Source organism: Emydura macquarii, unplaced genomic scaffold (genome assembly GCF_026122565.2).
Source record: "Emydura macquarii macquarii isolate MOO-44397 ecotype Brisbane River unplaced genomic scaffold, CSIRO-AGI_Emac_v2 contig_1132, whole genome shotgun sequence".
In the NCBI taxonomy this organism is placed as follows: domain Eukaryota; kingdom Metazoa; phylum Chordata; order Testudines; family Chelidae; genus Emydura; species Emydura macquarii.
The window spans coordinates 124,830-144,085 of record NW_027131269.1 but is presented as its reverse complement, the minus strand read 5'-3'; the positions used below and the strand labels follow the sequence as shown (position 1 = coordinate 144,085).

Here is a 19,256-nt window from a genome sequence, read left to right as displayed (position 1 = left end):
ATGCCTGGAACATTTCCACCCATCTACTTTCTTTTTCACCCTCCTTTGGCAGGCGTGGGTTTGATTACTGGCCTCCTGTCTTCTTCTTTTTCTGAGATAGCAGCAGGGTTTAGTCTGTCTGTGTGGGGGTTTTCTTTAATACGCATCACCACAGCATCTGAAGAGTATCGCTATTGCTTTGCAGGCTGAGTTCTCTCCTTTCACTGGAGCCCTCTGAGATGCCTATCTGGGTTGATGGACTTGTTACCTGTCAGCTCTGTGTTCCTAGGGAACCCCGCAGTACCTAGCCTGTCTGACTCACAAAGGACTCCCTTCCCCTCCCCCCCCCCACCTATGCCTGAACCAGAACTGATTAGAGGAAAGACTTACAAAAAGCAATGAAAAGGCAGTGGGAGACACACCTAAACCCCTCCGGACAAGGGTGACAGGATTAAGACAACTCCCCTAGTCTTATTTGCATCAAAGATGGGACAGGGAGGCACCTCCATTAGCATTCAGAGCAGAAAACAGAGATTCCAAGGCAAGGACCCACTGAACTCTGGGACCAGAGAAGCAGGGGAGCAGTTGATGATGGGGGATCTCTGCTCCAGATGTTACTGAACCCACGCCTGCACACACCCAGCTCAGCAGTTATCAGACCAATTCTAGTAATGAACCTTTTATTGGCATCCAAAATATTGAATCTTCGTGATTGCATTGTGAGCTGCCTCAAAGTAACATCGCCCATAGCCAGCAATGATCAGTTCCTAGTGTCCAGCCCAAACAAAACAACTCTGGTATCCTCCTATGAGCCGTCGTTTACCCATAAACAAATCTAGTGTTCTCCCTTGAACCATTGTTGTTTCCCTGCAAAAACCCCTACCCAAGTTTAAAATTCTGTTCTGGTGCCTGGATCCAAATGCTGCCAACTAGGACTTCACCTTTTTCTGACTGAAATACCTTCAGTGATTGTGTTGGGGGCTCTGCCTGTCTCCAGCACTCCGGACCCTAAGCTGAACAGCCTGTCTACCTGGGAACCTCGACTGGTTCGATCTTCACTGAGTGGTGAGACCCCAACTCTCTCTCTCTCTCTTTGGTTAAGCCCACTTTCACCCCTCAGACCTAATTTGATCTCTCTCTCTTTCTCTCTGCCTCTCCTGCAGGTATAAATTTCTTAACCTGACTTTTGTACTCAAACTTGGGCGTTGGGCTAGATTAGATTTCCCTAATTCCCCAATAGAAACGGTGTACTATTGTAACTGTTCGCTTTGTTTAGCTCTCGTTGTATGGCTATTACTTTATATACCTGGCAATAAAATAACTTTTATGGTCAACCTGGTTGCCAGATTCGCTCTGAACTTTGGTTACTATTTCGTTTTTTCAGTTTTCCTATTTGCTCTGCAGCAACGCTCCTCTTACCTAACCCAAAGATCCCTGTAGTGCCCAAAAATCCTGTGGGGTCTGCTCACCAAAGAAGTTACTACCAGGACAAGGGTGAAATAAGATTGGGGGGTGGTGCTGAATCTGTGGCTTGGAAGTGCTGATTGACCCTGCCTCCTCAGTTGTACTTTGCTCCTATGCTGAGTCTGGGGCATATGAGGGTGTCAGCTTGACTCTGCCTGCTCACATGCTCTGTTAACCTGTGTGCATGTTTTGGACTGCATTTTATTGTTGCCCTGAGGAACTCAGCCCTCTTGAAACAAGCCCTGCTGGGTAGCTCCAGTGGGAGGGGCAGGGACTTGCAAAAGGGAGAAATAGAGCTCCGTATAGAAACACAAGTGATACAAGCAGCACATTGATAAAATTACAGAAACACCAGAATGTAACCCTAATAAATAAGCACACCCCATGGTGATCGGCAAATCTGATAACAAGCAAAAGTACTGAGTTGTTTACAGCCGTGTTAGTCCCAGGATGTGAGAGACAAGGTGGATGAGACCAACTCCTTCCCCTGAAGAAGTACTCTGTATGGCTCAAAAGCTTGTCTCTTCCACGAACAGAGGTTGGTCCAATAAAAGATTACCACACCCACCTTGTCTCAGAAATATTTAGGTACAAGCTCTCTGCTACAGCCACTGGCAATAGCCAGAGGGAAGGCTACAAAAATGGAGGTTGGGGATCACTGATTCTGAAGGCTTCTCTACTCTGCACAGACTAAGGCTATGTCTACACTACAGACTATGTTGGCATAATTTATGTCACTCAGGGGTGTCACTAAACCCCCTTCCCCCCGAGTGACATAAATTACATGGACCTAAGCATTTGTGTGCATGGTGCTATGTCAGTGGGTGGGCTTCTGCTATTCGTGGGTATGGACGTGCCCCTGGAACCGGGGAGCAGCGTCCGGGTTTTCCCCTCTCTGGGTCCTCCTCAGAGGGGGACCACCCCTCCCGGCTACCTCCCACTGGGAGCAGTCTTGTGCCCTTTTCAGGGCAAGCAGTCTTAAGGCCAGGCCCTCAGGCGGGGCAAGCAGTCTTAAGGCCAGGCCCTCAGGCGGGGCTGGCGGGTGAGCAAGCCGCTCTCTGGAACGGCACGGCGGGGAAGGCTTCCTCACGGAGGATAGGGAAGGGGGGAGGGGGACGCAGGCCCGCCCGTCTCCACTGCATCCCAGCCCAGGGCCCTGGCAGTGGCAACGGCGTTTGCCACCGGGTCAGCGGGGATCCGGCCGCAACACGCCGCCCGGGTTGCCCCTGACTCAGCCACCAACGTGCGGCTATCCCTGGGCTTCTTCCTCCCCGAAACCCCCGGTACCTGCCTCCTCTGGGTCGCTGAGGTGGGGTAGACCGGCTAGGCCCTCGTTGTCCATGGGCGGCAGCTCGGGTAGCTCCATGGGCTCGTCTTCGGGGTGTAGCTCCTCCAGGTCCTGCGGCCCCCAGGCCTCGGGCAGAGCCGGTAGATCCTCGGGGTCCCAGGCTCGGCACTGCTCTGGCAGGTCTGGTTCTGTCTCCCAAGCCCCGGGTGTCTCCGGGGGGTTCTCCTCCGGCTCGTAGTCCGCTGGGAGCCCCGACGGGCCTTCTTCCGGCTCCCAGGCCGAGGGGGTCTCTGGCGGTCCCTCCAACTCCCAGGCCGTAGGATACCTGGGGGAGGCCTTGGTCGATCCCCAGGCTGGGTTTAAGGCCGGCCACTCCCTCTCAGCCTGGCTGCCCGGCCCAGCCCAGCCTTGGCTAGGAGCTCCAGAGGAGACACGTCCTTCCCCTTCGGCCACCTCCCACCAACTGAGCTCACTGGCCTGGCTCTTAAAGGCCTAGCTCCGCCCCCCTGCTTCCGGTCAGGTGGGGCCACTGGGGCCTTTAAAGGCCTAGACCCGCCCCCTTGCTTCCGGTCAGGTGTTTCCCTGGGGCAGGCTTCTGTCAGCCAGGGTGGGTCTGGCTCCCTCTCTGGGTCCTCCTCAGAGGGGGACCACCCCTTCCGGCTACAGTGGGGTTGGTCCTTTTCTCCCGTTGGCATACAGCATCTTCACTAGATATATAGACATGGCCTAATTGACCAGCAGGAAAAGACAGACTGCAGCCGTGGTCTCCTTCCCTGGGCAGCAAGAGGACATGGGCAGCCAGCTTTGTGAAGCTGATTAAATCAGGGCAGGTTTCTGATCTCAGTGACACCAGTTTAAATTCACAGTGACCTCATTGCAGTCACTGCAGTCAGGGCTGGATTCTGATCTCCGTGGCCCCAGAGTTAATCCACAGCAACCCCCCTGATTTACTCCAGGTTTGCACTGACTTGAGAGCAGAGTCTCCTTAAGCATTTGTGCCTGGAGATGGTCTAACTGAACAAAGCACTGGAACAAATTGCCTAGGGAGGTTATGGAATCCCCACCACTGGAGGTTTTTTAGAACAGGTTGGATAAACACCTGTCATGGATGATCTAGATGCCACTTAGGCCTGGTCTACACTGCAACGATAGGTCAATGGGAGCTGCCTTCCATCAACCACATAATGTATGCTTCTCCACTGCCCAGTCCATTCTGCCAGACTAACTCGCTGGAAACATTGACTTAATAAATCCACCTCCACGAGAGTTGTAGCGCTAAAATCAAAGTGGATGGGTCGAATGAGAGGCAGTGTAGGTGGAGCATTGCATAAATCGACATCATTGGCCTCCAGGAGATGTCCTACAATGCTCCGCTGTGACCGCTCTGGACATTGTTTTTAACTCTGCTGCATCATGGCCATATACACAGGAAATAGCCCTTCCCCTTGTCAAGCCCTGGGAAATTTTGAATTCCCATTTCCTGTTTGGTCAGTGTGGAGAGCTCACCAGCACAATTGATCATGGCAACTGCACGCCTCAAACACACTCCAGCCTGGAGTAGACCTGAGGTGTTGAATCTCATCGATCTGTAGGGAGAAGAGTCTTTTCAGGCTCAGCTCTGATCCAGCAGAAGAAACATCGATATCTATGAAAAGATATTGTGGGGAATGTTGGAGAAGGGGCACAACAGGGAAACGCAGCAGTGCCATGTTAAAATCAAAGACCTGGGGCAGGCATATCTAAAACCAAGGGCGGTGATCAGAACAGCCGTTTCTACAATGAGCTGCATGCGATTGTTGGCGGCGACCTCCACAGTCTCCAGACAAATTGTAGATACCTCAAGAGAATTTGAGTCCCAGGCCAATGATGATGAGACTGGACGAGGAGGAGGAGTAGAGTGGGGGGCAGGCATGTGGGGTATCCATTCTCCCCCTACAGCCAGGAAATGTTTTTAACCCCTTAGCAGCCTAGCCAGATGCAGGACAGCATCTTGACCTATGAATGAATTTTGGGAGACTAAACAATGTTTTCTGGTCATGTTGCTAGGGAAAGGGGGGCCTTGTCCACTGTACATTCTGTGGTCTGGAGATTTCCCAAAACTGAAATTACAAGCCCATTCCTCACCATGGCTGGTACACCATGCTGACCTGTGCAATAGGTAGGGATTGCGATTCAAAGCTACCATTCACTTGAAAATAATAAGAGGAGTTATTTTTACATTGCAACCTTGCATTTCACCCACGGTATGAACTAACAATGGTCGCCTTGTACTTTTCGTGCCTTACAGTGGGAAGTGTGGCCTTCAGCGCATCCTCCACTCTTGCGGAGAGGCTGTCACAGATTAGAAGGCAGAAAGAGAACTCGGGATGACATGTTCAATGAGATAATGAACACCTCTGGGGCAGCTGACATGGAGCTAAGAACCTGGAGTATTTCATTGTCTGAAAATCTGGACATGGGGAGTAGAACAGCCCAGGACCATGAGCATGACACACAGGACAAGATGCTGTGGATAATGAGGGATCAATCAGACAAGTTCAGGCATCTGGTTGAGCATCAGGAACAGCAGCAGCAGGATAGACTCCCTCTGCAGCCCCTACAGAACTGCAAGTAACAAGTGTCATCTTCCCTAGCTCCCACCCCCAAGCGTTCCAAGAAGAGGATGGGCAGGGTGCAGTATGTGCTCCACTCAACACCGGAGAGGGGAGCAGGAAGACAAGGTGGCCTTTCTAAAAACTTTTAATGTGCAGGCTTTGGTGTTCGCACAGACAAGCAGTGTTTTTTTCTCCCCTCCCAGATCCATGACAATGGTTGATAACAGTTAAATTATTTTCCTTTCCCTCCACTGTTATGGATGTGCAATAAAGTGAACTTCTTTATAATTAAGTACTCTTTATTTATTTCAAGCATGGGGAAGGGTGGTGCGGGAGGAGGATCTACAGGGACACTGCTTCAAGGAGAGATGGAATGGGAAGGCACAGCACAGGTAAGTGATGCACATTACTGTGGCTCATTACAAAAACGGGTATTCAATGCCTCCCTAAGGCACAGAGATCCTCTTTGGGCTTTCAGTGTTGCACTGATATCTGGCTGCGCAAAGTTTGTGGCCAGCTGATCTGCCTTCACGACCCAACCCATCAAAACTTCTCTCCCTCTGTCTCGTACACACTAGGGAGCACACAGCAGGCAGAGATAACTATGGGGATATCAGTTTCACTGAGGTCAAACCTAGTGAGCAAACTGCACCAGCAAGCCTTTAAATGTCCAAAGGCCCATTCCACCACCATTCTGCACTTGCTCAGAGGTTATTGAACCTCTCCTTATCACTGTCCAGGTGTCTGGGGTACGGCTTCATGAGCTATGGGAGTAAGGGGTAGGCTGAGTTTCCCAGGATTATTACTGGCACTTCAACATCATCAGTAGTTATTCTTTGGTCTGGAAAGGAAGTCCTTGCTTGCATCTTTCTGAACAGACCTGAGTTCCTAATGATGCACCCATCATGCACCTTTCCGGACCACCCTACGTCAATGTCAGTGAACTGTCCCCTGTGATCCACACGTGCATGCAACACCATGGAACGATATCCTTTTCGGTTTATGTACTCTGTGCAAAGGGGCTCTGGTGCTAAGATACGGCTATGTGTGCCATCTATTGCCCCACCACAGTTAGTGAATGGGTTCGCTGCGATGGGGTTCCCTATGTCCTGCATATTTCCCAAACTCACTACCCTTCTTAGCAGAAGTCTGTTAATGGCCCTACACCCACAGTGGATTTACTGACTCTGAATTGATTCCCAGCTGACCAGTAGCAGTCTGGTTTTGCTAACTTCCACAGAGCGATGGCCACTCGCTTCTCTACTGTCAGAGCAGGCCTCAATTGAGTATTCCTGCACTTCAGGGCTGGGGACAACTCTGTGCAAAGTTCCAGGAAAGTGGCCTTATGCATCTGAAAATTCTGCAGCCAGTGCTTGTCATAACGATGCTATCCCACCGGTAAGTGTTTGTGTCCTGGGACCAAAAATGGTGCTCCACCGAATTCACCTGCTGCGCAACAAACAGCAGAAATCGGGAATTGTTTCATTATGCCTTGTAGCAGGGCAGCTTGAGTAACATTACTATTTTCTGTGTTGCAGCTCCTCTCAGCCTTGGAAATACCACAGGATAAGTTGCATGGTGTTTGTGATGCTCACAACGATAGTGCAGAGCTGAGTAGGTCCCATGCTTCTCGGGCAATGGCGTACGCGCGGCAGTGCCAGGAGTTCAAAAAATGGCGCAAAAAAGTGTTTGTTTGTTGTTGACATCAGGGGAGGGAAGAGCTTCCCAAAAGCCCCTGTGGCTAGTTGCACTGTGGGATAGCAACCCACGGTCCACTGCTCTGTTCATCAATAAAAGGGCTGGTGGGGATGCACTGTAATCACGCCCGACTGACTTCATTAGTTCAGCGGCTGGATGTCAACTGATATTAAATAGACGTCACTTCACCATGTAGACCTACCCTTAGTCCTGGTAAACTGGACACAAACACACAACATGTGTTTTAATACAGCCAAAGGTAAAGTCATACAAAGAATGCAGTCCATACTCACAGGATGGGGGACTCTTTCCTGGGAAGCAGTAACTCTAAAAAACATTTGGGGTCATGATGGATAATCAGCTGAACACGAGCTCCCAGTGTGATGCTGTGGCCAAAGGAGCAGATGCAATCCTGGGATGCATGGACAGGGAGGGGAATCTCAAGTAGGAGCAGAGAGGTTATTTTACCTCTGTATTTGGCACTGCCCCTGGCGCGACTGCTGCTGGAATAGTGTGTCCAGTTCTGGTGTCCACAATTCAAGGAGGTTGTTGATAAATTGAAGAAGGTTCAGAGAACCATGAGAACGATTAAAGGATTAGAAAACCTGCCTTATAGTGATAGCCTCAAACAGCTCAATCTATTAGCTCATCAAAGAGAAGGTTAAGGGGTGATGTGATTGCAGTCTATAAATACCTATAGGGGGAACAAATATTTAATAATGGGCTTTTCAATGCAGCAGAGAAAGGTCTAACATGATCCAGTGGCTGGAAGTTGAGGCTAGATAAAATCAAACTGGAAATAACAGTACATTTTTTAACAGTGAGAGTAATTAATTGCTGGAGCAATTTACCAAGGGTCCTGATGGATTTTGTCACTGACAATTTTAAAATCCAGATTGGATGTTTTTCTGAAAGATCTGCTCTAGGGATTATTTTGGGGCAGTTCTACAGTGTTACACAGGAGGCCAGACTAGAAGATCACAGTGATCCCTTCTGGCCCTAGAATATATGAGGGAATCTGCTACTCACACTTATGGCCAAAGCTAATGTTGTATTTGGATTGTAAACTCTTTGGAGAAAGGATTGCCTCACTTGGTGTGACACACAGCACACACACAGTGTGTGCTGATCTCAGCAGTGGCCTCTAGGTGCTCTGAATACAAAGATAAGAGCGTGCTGCGTGTCTGCAGTAGCTCACAATCTTGTCCTGTGGCAGGTTTTCTGTTGGTGTTTTTGGAAAAAAGAATTTAAAATTGCTTCCCCCCCTTAGGTTTCCTCACTGAGCTGGGCTGTTCTCCACAAGTAACAATGACACCGTATCACAACATTCCCTCTTCCACAAACTCTGCTCATCCACACATCTCCATCTATTCTATGGTACGTTTCTTGCCCCTGCTGGTATCTTGCAATCTTTATGTAAGCGGGGGAATGGGCCCGCTATTGTGGGGATCTTTCCTTGCTTGTACAATACCTCAGTAGAGTTGGTTACCAAAACGATCTGAGTCCCTGCTCCCACTCCCTTTACCCAGAGGCCCCACTTGACCTCGAGGGCTCCCCACCCACTCCCCTGTGTGGTGGGGTACCCGTAGAATCATAGAATCATAGAATATTAGAGTTGGAAGGGACCTCAGGAGGTCATCTAGTCCAACCCCCTGCTCAAAGCAGGACTAACCTCAGCTATATCATCCCAACCAGGGCTTTGTCAAGCCTCACCTTAAAAACCTCTAAGGATGGAGATTCCACCACCTCCCTAGGTAACCCATTCCAGTGCTTCACCACCCTCCTAGTAAAAAACTTTTTCCTAATGTCCAACTTAGACCTCCCTCCCTGCAACTTGAGACCGTTGCTCCTTGTTGGTCATCTGCCACCACCGAGAACAGCCTAGCCCCATCCTCCCTGGAACCCCCTTTCAGGTAGTTAAAGGCCGCTATCAAATCCCCCCTCACTCTTCTCTTTTGCAGACTAAATTTCTCAACCCCCAATCTTGCCGTGGTCCCTTAGGGCAGGGGCTAGGGTGTCCCCACTCTGGGGTACTAACTCTGCGCTGGGCACTTCCCTGACCCACTGATCAGTGCATACAATACAAAGCAATACAATTTATTACACAAACGGCAATCAAATCAATTTAAAAATTAAGAAAAGAGTAAAAAGGTTAAAGGAAAACATCCCAACACTGCCCCTGGCCCGGGGCACCACAAACAGTGTCTCTGGGGTTCACAGTCTGTGTCACACGTTGCAGGCCCACTCTCCAGGCCCTGGCTATGCTGCAGGAATGCAGAGTCAGCCCCCAGCTCTGGCAGTAGCCACACACTCCCAAAGTCCCTTTTGTTCTCCCCAGCTGCTCACCACACCCAGCTCCAGAGGGCTCCTGCCCCAGCTCACTCTGCTCCATGCAGTTGTGCTTCGCTTTCTGGGATGCCCTTCTGCTCTGCTGCTGTAGGTTGGGTCAGCTTGGCTCCCTTCAGTTTTCTGTGCTCCTCTTCCAACCTTCCGGCTGCTGGCTGCTTTGTCCTTAGCGCTGGTCAGTTCTGCCCCTGCACGCCCCAGCAGGCAGCTCCAGCTCACACAGAGGGCTGGGCTCCCCCCACCCTCCTGGCTCTCTCATTAGCCTGCCCGCCCTGTCAATCAGGCTGACCTGAGTTGGCCTCTCTCCAATGGCCCTGGGGACTGTCCGTTCCAGGGTCCTGCTTCCTCCGGAGATGGCCAATCAAAAAGACCCACTAGTTTCAGTGAGGGGCTAATAGACCCCTTACATTTATTGCATTTACCCTGTGAGGCAGGACAGAGCTGTCGTCCTCACACAGGGCTAATGGTCACACAGGGAGTCTGTGATAGAGCTGGGAACCAAACCCCGGTCGCTGGTCAGTGCCCTACCCACTGCACCAGCTTTGTGCTTCACTCCGCTGTTTTCCTTTCCTTCCCTCCCCTCCCCACATATAAAATGGAAGCCTTTCTCAGCTGCACCAGGCAATTTCCAATGGCTAGACCGCTGCTTTGTACGTCATCTATAGTATTCTGTAAAGGGGTGGAGTTTCCAGTATATATTTCTGGTGCCAAGAGTTGTTCTTTCTCTTTCAGTCCCAGGACTTGGTGAGTTGGCTTCTCCGGGATCAGGGCAGGGGGAAGTGGAGAGCACAGAGCAGACGCCCGGTTTTCATACTTGTTAATTATTTCGGGAGGAGGGAGAGTGATTTGAATCGTATTGCAAAATCTGTAGGTGACCCGCCAGAGCCCCTGGAGGGGTGGGAGTGGGCATGGGGGTGGGGGAAAGACAGGGGTTGGGGGAGGGAAGGATCTGAGCACACCCAGGCATACACCAAGAACAGGACTGAGCCAGGTGTGAGTCTCTAAACTGCACCTATTTTGGGGACTGCAACTAGTTTCAGACCGAAGAGAAGTCAGGTTTTAAAAGGTGGGGGCAGGGACCGGTGTATAGCTTGTGATTCAAATCAGTAGTAAAACCGAAAGCATTTTGAACTGAACTGTAAAGCTACACTCACGCACAGACCTTTGCTTTTGATTTGCAAACTTTTTAGGCTACACCCTTTCCAAATAACTTAGTGTACTGTCTACCACAAACCCCCATCTGAGATTGCATCATAATACACCTATGTTTAGATTGACAAATCTTACTAAATAGATTGCATTGTCATCCATTACAGAATTTTTCATGAGTGCTCATGTGCCCCTCGGGAGACGTGTACCCCAGTTTGAAAACTCTTGGTCAATCCGTTCACTGCCCCTCAACTGACATTAACCTCTGCAATTCCCACTCTTGTGCCTTGTCAGCAATGTATCATCTGTTATGAAACAAGTCTGGGAGGGTGAAAAACATAAGGTTCCCTGAGCTTAACCAGGGATACACGTACCTCTGGGGTACGCAAAGGTCTTCCAAGGGGTACATCAACTCGTCTAGATATTTGCCTATCTTTACAAGAGGCTACAGAAAAAGCATTAGTGAAGTTAGTACAAACTAAAATTTCATTCAGACAATGACTTGTTTATACTGCTTTATACACTGAAATGTGAGTGCAATATTTATATTCCAATTGATTTATTTTATAATTATATGATAAAAATGAGAAAGTAAGCAATTTTTCAGCAACAGTGTGCTGTGACACTTTTGTATTTTTATGTCTGATTTTGTAAGCAAGTAGTTTTTAAGTGAGGTGAAAGACAAATCAGACAAAGACAAATCAGACTCCTGAAAAGAGTACAGTAGTCTGGAAAGGTTAAGAGCCATTGCCATGGATACAATCAACCTGAAACCAAACAAATTTTAATAAATAAGTTAAAATCAGCTGCAGTTTTCTGTGTTTAACCCAGAATCAGCCTGCCAGGTTTTTTTTACAGCCAAATTGCCTTCTGTCATTAGATGGTTTTTCTCTCCCTTTTTTGCTGAGTGAGACACACATAAAACAACATAGGAACTTGACTGAATATACAGGGGAAAGGATGGAACTGATGATGTGCTAATTACAATAATCAGAGCAATCTCAGGGCTCCTCCCATCTTGTTGGATTCACCTGCTGGCTCTTGTCTTATCGGTAGGCTCTGATCATCCAGAATTAATGCATATGCTTAACTTTATGTGCTCTGAGTAGCCCTGTTGGCTCCAGTAGGAGTGCTTGGTGTGTGAAGTTAAATAGACATGTAAGTCTTGGCACAATAGGGGCTTTAGGTTTGGCCTATGCTACAGACCTGTATTGGTATAACTACATTGCTCAGGGGTGTAAAAAATCCACCGTCCTGAGTGACATAGTCATTCCGACCTATTTCCCCCCCCTGTAGACAGCGCTATGTTGATGGGAGAGCTGCTCCTGTCAGAGAGATGGATTAACTACAGCATCTTCATTAAAGCGCCACAGCTCCGCCGATGCAGCATTTTAAGTATAAACCTGCCCTTAGATTGTAAGCTCTTTGGGGCAGAGAACATCTTTTTGTTATTTGTGTGGGCAGCGTGTAGTACAAAAGGGTCCTGAGCACTACTGTAATGCAGATAACAAATAACAACACAAAGTGTTGTCCAATGCACAAAGGAAACACACCATAGATAATTTTTCCCTCTCATTGTTCAGTTACAGTCATCTAAATGGTTACTGTCACTAGTAGGTACAAACAAATTCAGTTCTGATTTTTTTTTTTTTTTTTTTAAAGAGCATGACACAGAAAGACAAAAGATGTGCGATGGCCTGGATACTTGGAAAGAACAACAGTTGGAAGTACCGCTTAGTAGCCTTGGAGATGAACAGCAAGGAAGGAAACGAGGTATTCTGAGCCCCTCTGCCTGCTTACATAAATGAAGCCATAATTTCAGTTTTGGGTGCAGTGGCCCAAATGCCTGTCTGCAAATGCAGCAGGGGTCTGGTCACCCCATCAGCTTCCTATCAGCACCACAACTTGCTTTACATCTACAGCAGCTGCAATTTTCCCTGCAGACAGGGGTGATTGTGGCTGTGTGGTGGGGTGCAAAAGCATTTTGTAGGCCTACAAACTGCACCCCTGTTTGGTACTGAGGCCCTTGTTCTCTCTCCCTCTGGTTTTATCTTCAGGGCCAAATATTCCAGTTTGTTTCTCTGGGACACACAGCACATCCAAAGCTCCACGTCTGCACAGGCAAAAGAGCAGCTGTGCAAGGAGCAGGTTGGCTTGTTCCATGCAGTTCTCTAATTGGTGCTTGTTTAAATCTCCCACCGAGTTACTACTGTGATAAGTGCTGTCGAAAAGCCTAGGCAGAAATTCATAATTCCATATTCAGTGCAGGGTAGAGCAAAGACAGCTACAGACATAGACCAACCAAGCAACTAGTTGCTTTCCATTTGCTATGATTGGGGAGTGTTGACTAGGGACTAGTGCAAATTGCTCTCTGTCTCTGCACTACACCATGGTTAATAACTGACTCAGATTCCCCATCCCCGGCGGCAGCTGCAGGAGTGTTAATATGTTGGTCTCTTTCAGGTTATGCATGCAGGAAAGCTACAGTATTTACAATCGTAGCAGTCATCACAGTCACCAGCCTCTGCTCAGGTTTAATTGCTACATCAGCTGCCCTGGCAGGTGAGTGTGCAGCTGCCATGCATTCACTCTCTGCAATTTCTGTTCAGATCTGGAGCTGACACAAGCACACATTTCCAGGGCAGTAACTCACATCCTCATGAGTTTTGGGAGAGCCAGCATAGAGCTCAGCCACTAGGGAAAGTTTAGTCAAATGGCTTCCCGGTTCTTAGCTCCTGCAATTGCTTCCTACTTCCTTTACTCTTCTGGCTGAAAAATGGAAAGGGGGCTGGATTCCTGAAAAATATCAAACATTTCAAGTTGTTTCTTTTTTATGGGGCATGAAACAGAAACATTTTCATTTCAATTTTTAAGTTAAATTCAATTTTTATTATAATTTTGAAATTAATTCTGTTTGAAGTTATTTTTTGGAAAATTTCAAAATTTTGAATTTTCATTTTCTCCTTCCTCCACTACTTTTCCCTTTTTGTCACTGAGCGCAATAAAAGGAATAACATCTGCAGTTGTTTATTTTTTAATTCATTTTTTCTTTTTTCTTTTGTCAAAACTTCTTTCCAAACTTTTAAAAGCTTCTCCAACTTTGGAAAAGTTACCAAGTGGCAGAGTCACTGAGTTCATTTTGTGCTTTTGCAACTCTAACTTTTCCAAAGGTGGAGAAGTTTTGAAAAGTTACAGAGTGGCAAAAGGGAAAAGGGGGGAAGGAAAAATGAAAAAGCGAAAACAAACCCTAATAATTTTTCATGCTTTTATATACAGTGGCAAAAAGTAAGGAAAAAAAAAGGGGGGGAGGGGAGAATAAAAACACCTGAAATACCAACATTTAAAAAAAAAACTTTGACATTTTTATTTCAATTTTGTTGAAAAACTGAACATTTTGAACAAAAAAATTGAAACAAAAGCTTTTCACAGAAATTTTTGGTTGGGGGAAAACAAAGCCGCTTTTCATTGGAAGAAAATTTAAAATGGCAAGTTTCTATTGGCCCTACTGCAGGGAAGCAGAGGGGAAAGATGAAATGCTGTCACTGGAAGCTTCAGCAGAATGTGGAAGTGAGGGTATGTCTACATTTTGAGCAGAGGTGTGATTTCCAGCTCAAAGAAAAAAGCCCATCCTTGCTCTGAGCTAGCATGCTAAAAGTAGACTGTAGCTGCAGGAAGGGTTAGCTGTCCTGAGTAGGAGTTTAGTGTCTTGGACAGGATCTACTCCCACACTGTTGTCATGGCTACATGCTATTTATAGTGCACTAGCTTGATGCCAGCTAGCATGGGTATGTCTCCCTGAGCTGGGAATTACACCCCATCTGGAAGTTTAGATGTATCCTGAGAGGATGGAATTTGGCAGAGGTCTCCCGAGCACCTGAGACCTGAATTTCTAACTAGGCCTGGGAAAAGATTTTCATCTGAGCTTTTTTACACAAAAATAAAGCAGATTTGGTGATGCTGAAAGATATTTTGCAAATTTGTGTCTATTTCACCAAATTTTTTGGTCAAAAAAAACCAACAATGAAAAGAACATTAAGAAAAAGTTTAAATGTTTTGGTTTGAAACACTTTTGGATTCAAAAACTCCTTTCATTTTTATTAAAATACAATAAAAACGGTTTCACGATAATCAAAATTGGAACAAAACAATTGAAGTTTGTCAAAACAAAATGTTTCGATCAATGTGAAACAAATTTCTTTTCTACTTTCCAATTCACCAACATTTTTGGAAAAAAAATTGTTTTCGGTTCGACCTGAAACACTTTTCCCCCGTTTTTTTATGGAATTACCAGGGACCCAAAACATCTGTTAGCATAGCTCTATTTCTAACTGCCTCTTCCATCCAAATAAAGGACTGCCATCTACATGCATGCATTGATTGCCCCGGGACTGTCTGTGCTTGCAGGACAATTCTGTCCAGCCCCTGAATGCACATGGAGGATGCCATTTTGTTGTGACTTCACACACACCATAGTGTGAAGTCATACTGCACAAATAAGGCTATTTGGTAGAACGAAATGGCGTCCTCCACTCAGCGGGACCTCGTACGCTCTACATGCATGAGGCCACACTGCATGGAGGACACCATCCCATAGGAAAAAATGGCATCCTCCACACAGGGTGATCTCACACTCACCATATATACATGGTATGTACATGGTCATGCATGCAAGTGTAGAATTGCATCCCTTATTGAAAATTTCATGGCCCGGTGCCACTGAATCCAGGCAATTGCCAGAGCTTTTTAAGGGATTCTCTGAGGCCTTGATTTGAGGGGATTATTTCTACATGATCCTCTTGGATACAGAGATGCGGAGGGGACAGCCTCTTACCCTGTGTTACATTCTCTGTTTCAGTCATCACAGCCAAGCCTTGTTTGGAGGATGTGGAGGGTGGCTGGGTAGGCTACCAAGGCCTGTGCTACTTCTTCTCTGAGAATGAAAGGAACTGGACCGCCAGTCAGAGCCATTGTTTGTCACATGGTGCCTCCCTGGCTGGTATTGCGAGTGATGTGGAGATGGTGAGAGACCTAGGTGTTTTGTGAGTGCAATAGACTGGGCTTAGAACAACAACCAGTGTGCCAATGGGACAGTGCCCAGGCCCTGCAGCTTGAGGAACCCCTGTGTGTCTCATGCTGGGAAGGCAGAGTGAACGACGGTTCCCAGGTCCCTGGCTGGAGCTGATTGCATGACAGGAATTCAGTGGGAAAACACAGCTCCAGCCCTGCTCATCCCCTGGAAATAGAAGGGCTTCATTCCCCACCCAGATCAGTACAGCCAGTGGTTCGTTATGGATGGACATATGGGAGAAGTGGCTGGCTGAAGAGAAGGCCTGATTTTACCTGGCTCTGGGCATTGTAGGCATTTTCCCTTTACTAAAAAGCCACTCTTTGCCTTCCCATGCCACAGCCTCTACACAGAACAAGATGCTTTCCCTTAAATGTCCCCTATACAGGAAAGACATCAAGGCTTGTGACCTATTTTACTTTGTGGTGATAGAGGAAGGTTGCCTAAAAAGTTGGTTTTTTTAGATGCCCCCCCATTCTCCACCCCCTGATGGTTTTTTCATGTTTATACATTTTGTCTGGACTGGAAGATATTCTGGACAGAGTGTCAAACATACAGCATTCATAAATGAAATACAATGGTCCCCCAGATACTGCAGGGGGTTGCAATCTTTGCCATAACCCACACACTCTGACACCTGCAATTTACAAGAATTCCCCAACCGCCTGTAAAATGTAACTTAACCTAAAGCCCTGAGACAGATAACTGTCTTTGGGTTAGGTTTCAATGTAACTCCTGTTGCTAGGTGGTCAAGCCACATAGCACAAAACTAATAGCCATTAATGGACCTATCCTCCATGAATTTATCTAGTTCTTTTCTGAACCCCCATTATAGTCTTGGCCTTCACAACATCCTCTGGCAAGGAGTTCCACAGGTTGACTAAACAAAAAGATAGAGGCTTTTCCTTTGTTTGTTTAAAGACATTCCTGCTGAGGTACAAGGGCAGCCTTTACCATTGGATCGGCCTCAGAAGGGAGCCAGACCAGCCATGGAAGTGGCCCAACAGCACCGAATTTGACAACCGGTGAGTCTATTCCCAGCTATAAAATGTCTCCATCTTAAGTCACTGAAGGTGCTGAGTGTAGGCAGATCAGCAACGGAGATTAATTGGACAAACCGACCTGTGTCAAAAACAGGTGAAAAGTCAGTTTTTCCACCAGTTGTGGGTTTAGGCTGCCATTTGTTACAGGGCCTCCCCCCAAAGCTGGCGTCAGCACCCTGGTTTTTTCACTATCATTCCCTAGCTGGGTCCAAACCAGCACAAGCCCCTGCTTTGAGACTTCACCCCTTTAGGGAGGGATGCAACCAACGTGTTTTAGTCAACTGGAATATAGTGTTTTAGGGTCCTTAGGGTTATAATGGCAAAACAAAGCTTATACACATGACCACACTGGCAGCTTTATCTGCCTTTCTGGCCCAGTGCATCCAGGATTTCATCTCTCTCCCACTGATTGTTTGCTCCAATCCTGTCTCTCTACCACTCTCTGTCAGAGGGTATGTCTATGCCATGGATGAAGGTGTCATTGTAGCGTGGGTTGCACGCCAGGCATTCTGGCTATGCACCCAGGTTGCTAGCCCACACTGAAGTCCATGCTGCCACCTCAGCACTGCTATTGTTACCTGCACAAGCTAGATTAAAGTTAGTGCAGGCATGCCTGCTGGTGATACCAGTACTCCTTCATTTGCAGTGTAGACGTACTTACGGGTGCCTCATGCCACCCCGGCCCCTCTTCTACTCTGCCCTATCCCACTTTCCCCCCTTCCATTTAGCTGAACTCCTCCTCCCTAAACCCACCAAATAAAATAAATAAATAAAAAGCATTGCACTAACACATCCTTTGCCACCATCCCATTGCTCATGCTGCTGGTGTGTTGCACCCTTTCCCAGTGTCTGTCAGATCTATGTAGATTGTAAGCACTGAGACTTTGTTTGTACAGCACCTAGCACAATGGGGCTGCACTCTCCCCTGCTCCTTGGGTTCTACTGTAATAAACCTGATTAGTAATAAATAATGCACTGGTCGGCAGCCTCCTTAACCCGGTCTGCTCCCACCTCTGGGCTTTCTTTCAACTTACTGCCATGCTGTTTTCATGTCCTGCCTCCCTGGCTGGCAGTCGTTAAGGGTTAATGTCTAGTTGTTGGTTCTCCATTCTCTCTCCAAGATACTCTGTTATGTGCTTCACGTACAACAGTGGTTCTCAACCTTTCTAGATGTCTGTGCCCCTTTCAGGAGGCTGATTTGTCTTGTGTACGCCCAAGTTTCACCTCACTTAAAAACTACTTGCTTACAAAAATCACACACAAAAATACAAAGTGTCACACACTATTACTGAAAAATTGCCCCTACTTTCTCATTTTTTACCATATAATTATAAAATAAATTGATTAGAATATAAATATTGTACTTACATTTCAGTGCATAGTATATAGAGCAGTATAAACAAGTCATCATCCATATGAAATTTTAGTTTGTACTGACTTCATTAGTGAGTTTTATGAAGCCTGTTGTAAAAGTAGACAACTATTTAGATGAATTGTTTTATCCCCTGAAAAACCTCTGTGTACCCCCTGGTTGAGAACCACTGGTGTTCAGGGTAGGTGGCAGGCTTCCCCAGCAGGTCAGACTCTGGTATTGGATATGGACTGGCTACAGAGCTTCCTTAATAGAGAGATACACACCAGATAGGGTCACTATAAGATCGATCCTTTAATGTTTGGGTGGTGGGGGGAAGGTATGGCTGGGGTTAACTTCAATAAGGTACTTGGCACATGGCACCACCTAGTGGCTGAACCGTGTAATACAGTGTAGCATTTCATTACAAACTCCATTCATAGAATCATCAAAATCATAGAAATGCAGGGCTGGAAGGGGCCTTGAGAGAGGTCATCTAGTCCAACCCCCTGTAGCGAGGCAGGACCAAGTAAACCTCCTAGACCATCCCTGACAAGTTTTTCTCTAAATTTCCAACTGTAAGGGGTAGTTAAGCACTGGAACAGATTACCAGGGAGGTTGTAAAATACCTGTCACTGGAGATTTTTAAGAACAAGTTAGATACTTCCTCTAGGACTTCACTTCGGTGCAGAAAATTCCACTGTCTCACTCTGGGCTGGTTTACATGCAGGGTTGCTCCAGTTAAACTCAAGGTGTGGCTTGAACCAGTTTAATTAAACCAGTTCAATAGGCTGTGTGGACGTTCTTCTTTCAGTTTAAGCATCTTATTCTGATTAAGCATCAATCAGCTGGAATTGGCATAAGCTAAACCAAAATAAAATGTTCTTAAACCGGAATAACAGCATCCATCCACACAGGGGGCTTGCCCAGTTAACAAAATCAGTGCAAGTTTGTGCCTCTCTATAGGTGTGACTGACACCCAAACCTTGGCTACTGACTGATTCTAGCTCAATGGCTTCTGGTTGCAGATTCAAAGTAAGGGGAGGAGGAGACTGTGCATATCTGAATGACGTAGGTGTCAGCGCATCAAGCTGTGTGACAGAGAAGAACTGGGTCTGTGCCAAACCTGATCGCTACATGAAACAAAAACCTCTTCTGAGTAAGCAAATTGTAGAATAGAAAACATAATAAAATTTTTGCAGCTGAACATGCAAATTGTTTTACTTTCATTTGTAATGCATAGATGATCAGTGTGCATATATTACAAGGAAAAAATAAA

The 19,256-nt window shown here is 46.9% G+C and overlaps 1 protein-coding gene across 1 annotated transcript; it reads left to right on the top strand.

Annotated features, from left to right (window-relative positions):
* The first annotated feature begins 12,185 nt into the window (after positions 1-12,185).
* On the top strand, positions 12,186-19,192 carry LOC137152012 (C-type lectin domain family 2 member D-like). Its single transcript, XM_067546489.1, has 5 exons — positions 12,186-12,291; positions 12,982-13,080; positions 15,374-15,537; positions 16,505-16,608; positions 19,006-19,192. The coding sequence occupies exons 1-5, from the start codon at positions 12,204-12,206 to the stop codon at positions 19,154-19,156; spliced, it is 606 nt and encodes a 201-aa protein (XP_067402590.1). The 5' UTR covers positions 12,186-12,203; the 3' UTR covers positions 19,157-19,192.
* The last annotated feature ends 64 nt before the right edge of the window (positions 19,193-19,256 follow it).

Coding starts and splice junctions, on each gene's coding strand:
- LOC137152012 (XM_067546489.1), top strand. CDS start 12,204: ATGTGCGATGGCCTGGATACTTGGAAAGAACAACAGTTGGAAGTACCG. Junction 15,538..16,504: donor TTGCGAGTGATGTGGAGATG/GTGAGAGACCTA, acceptor GTTTGTTTAAAG/ACATTCCTGCTGAGGTACAA. Junction 16,609..19,005: donor AGCACCGAATTTGACAACCG/GTGAGTCTATTC, acceptor TTCTGGTTGCAG/ATTCAAAGTAAGGGGAGGAG.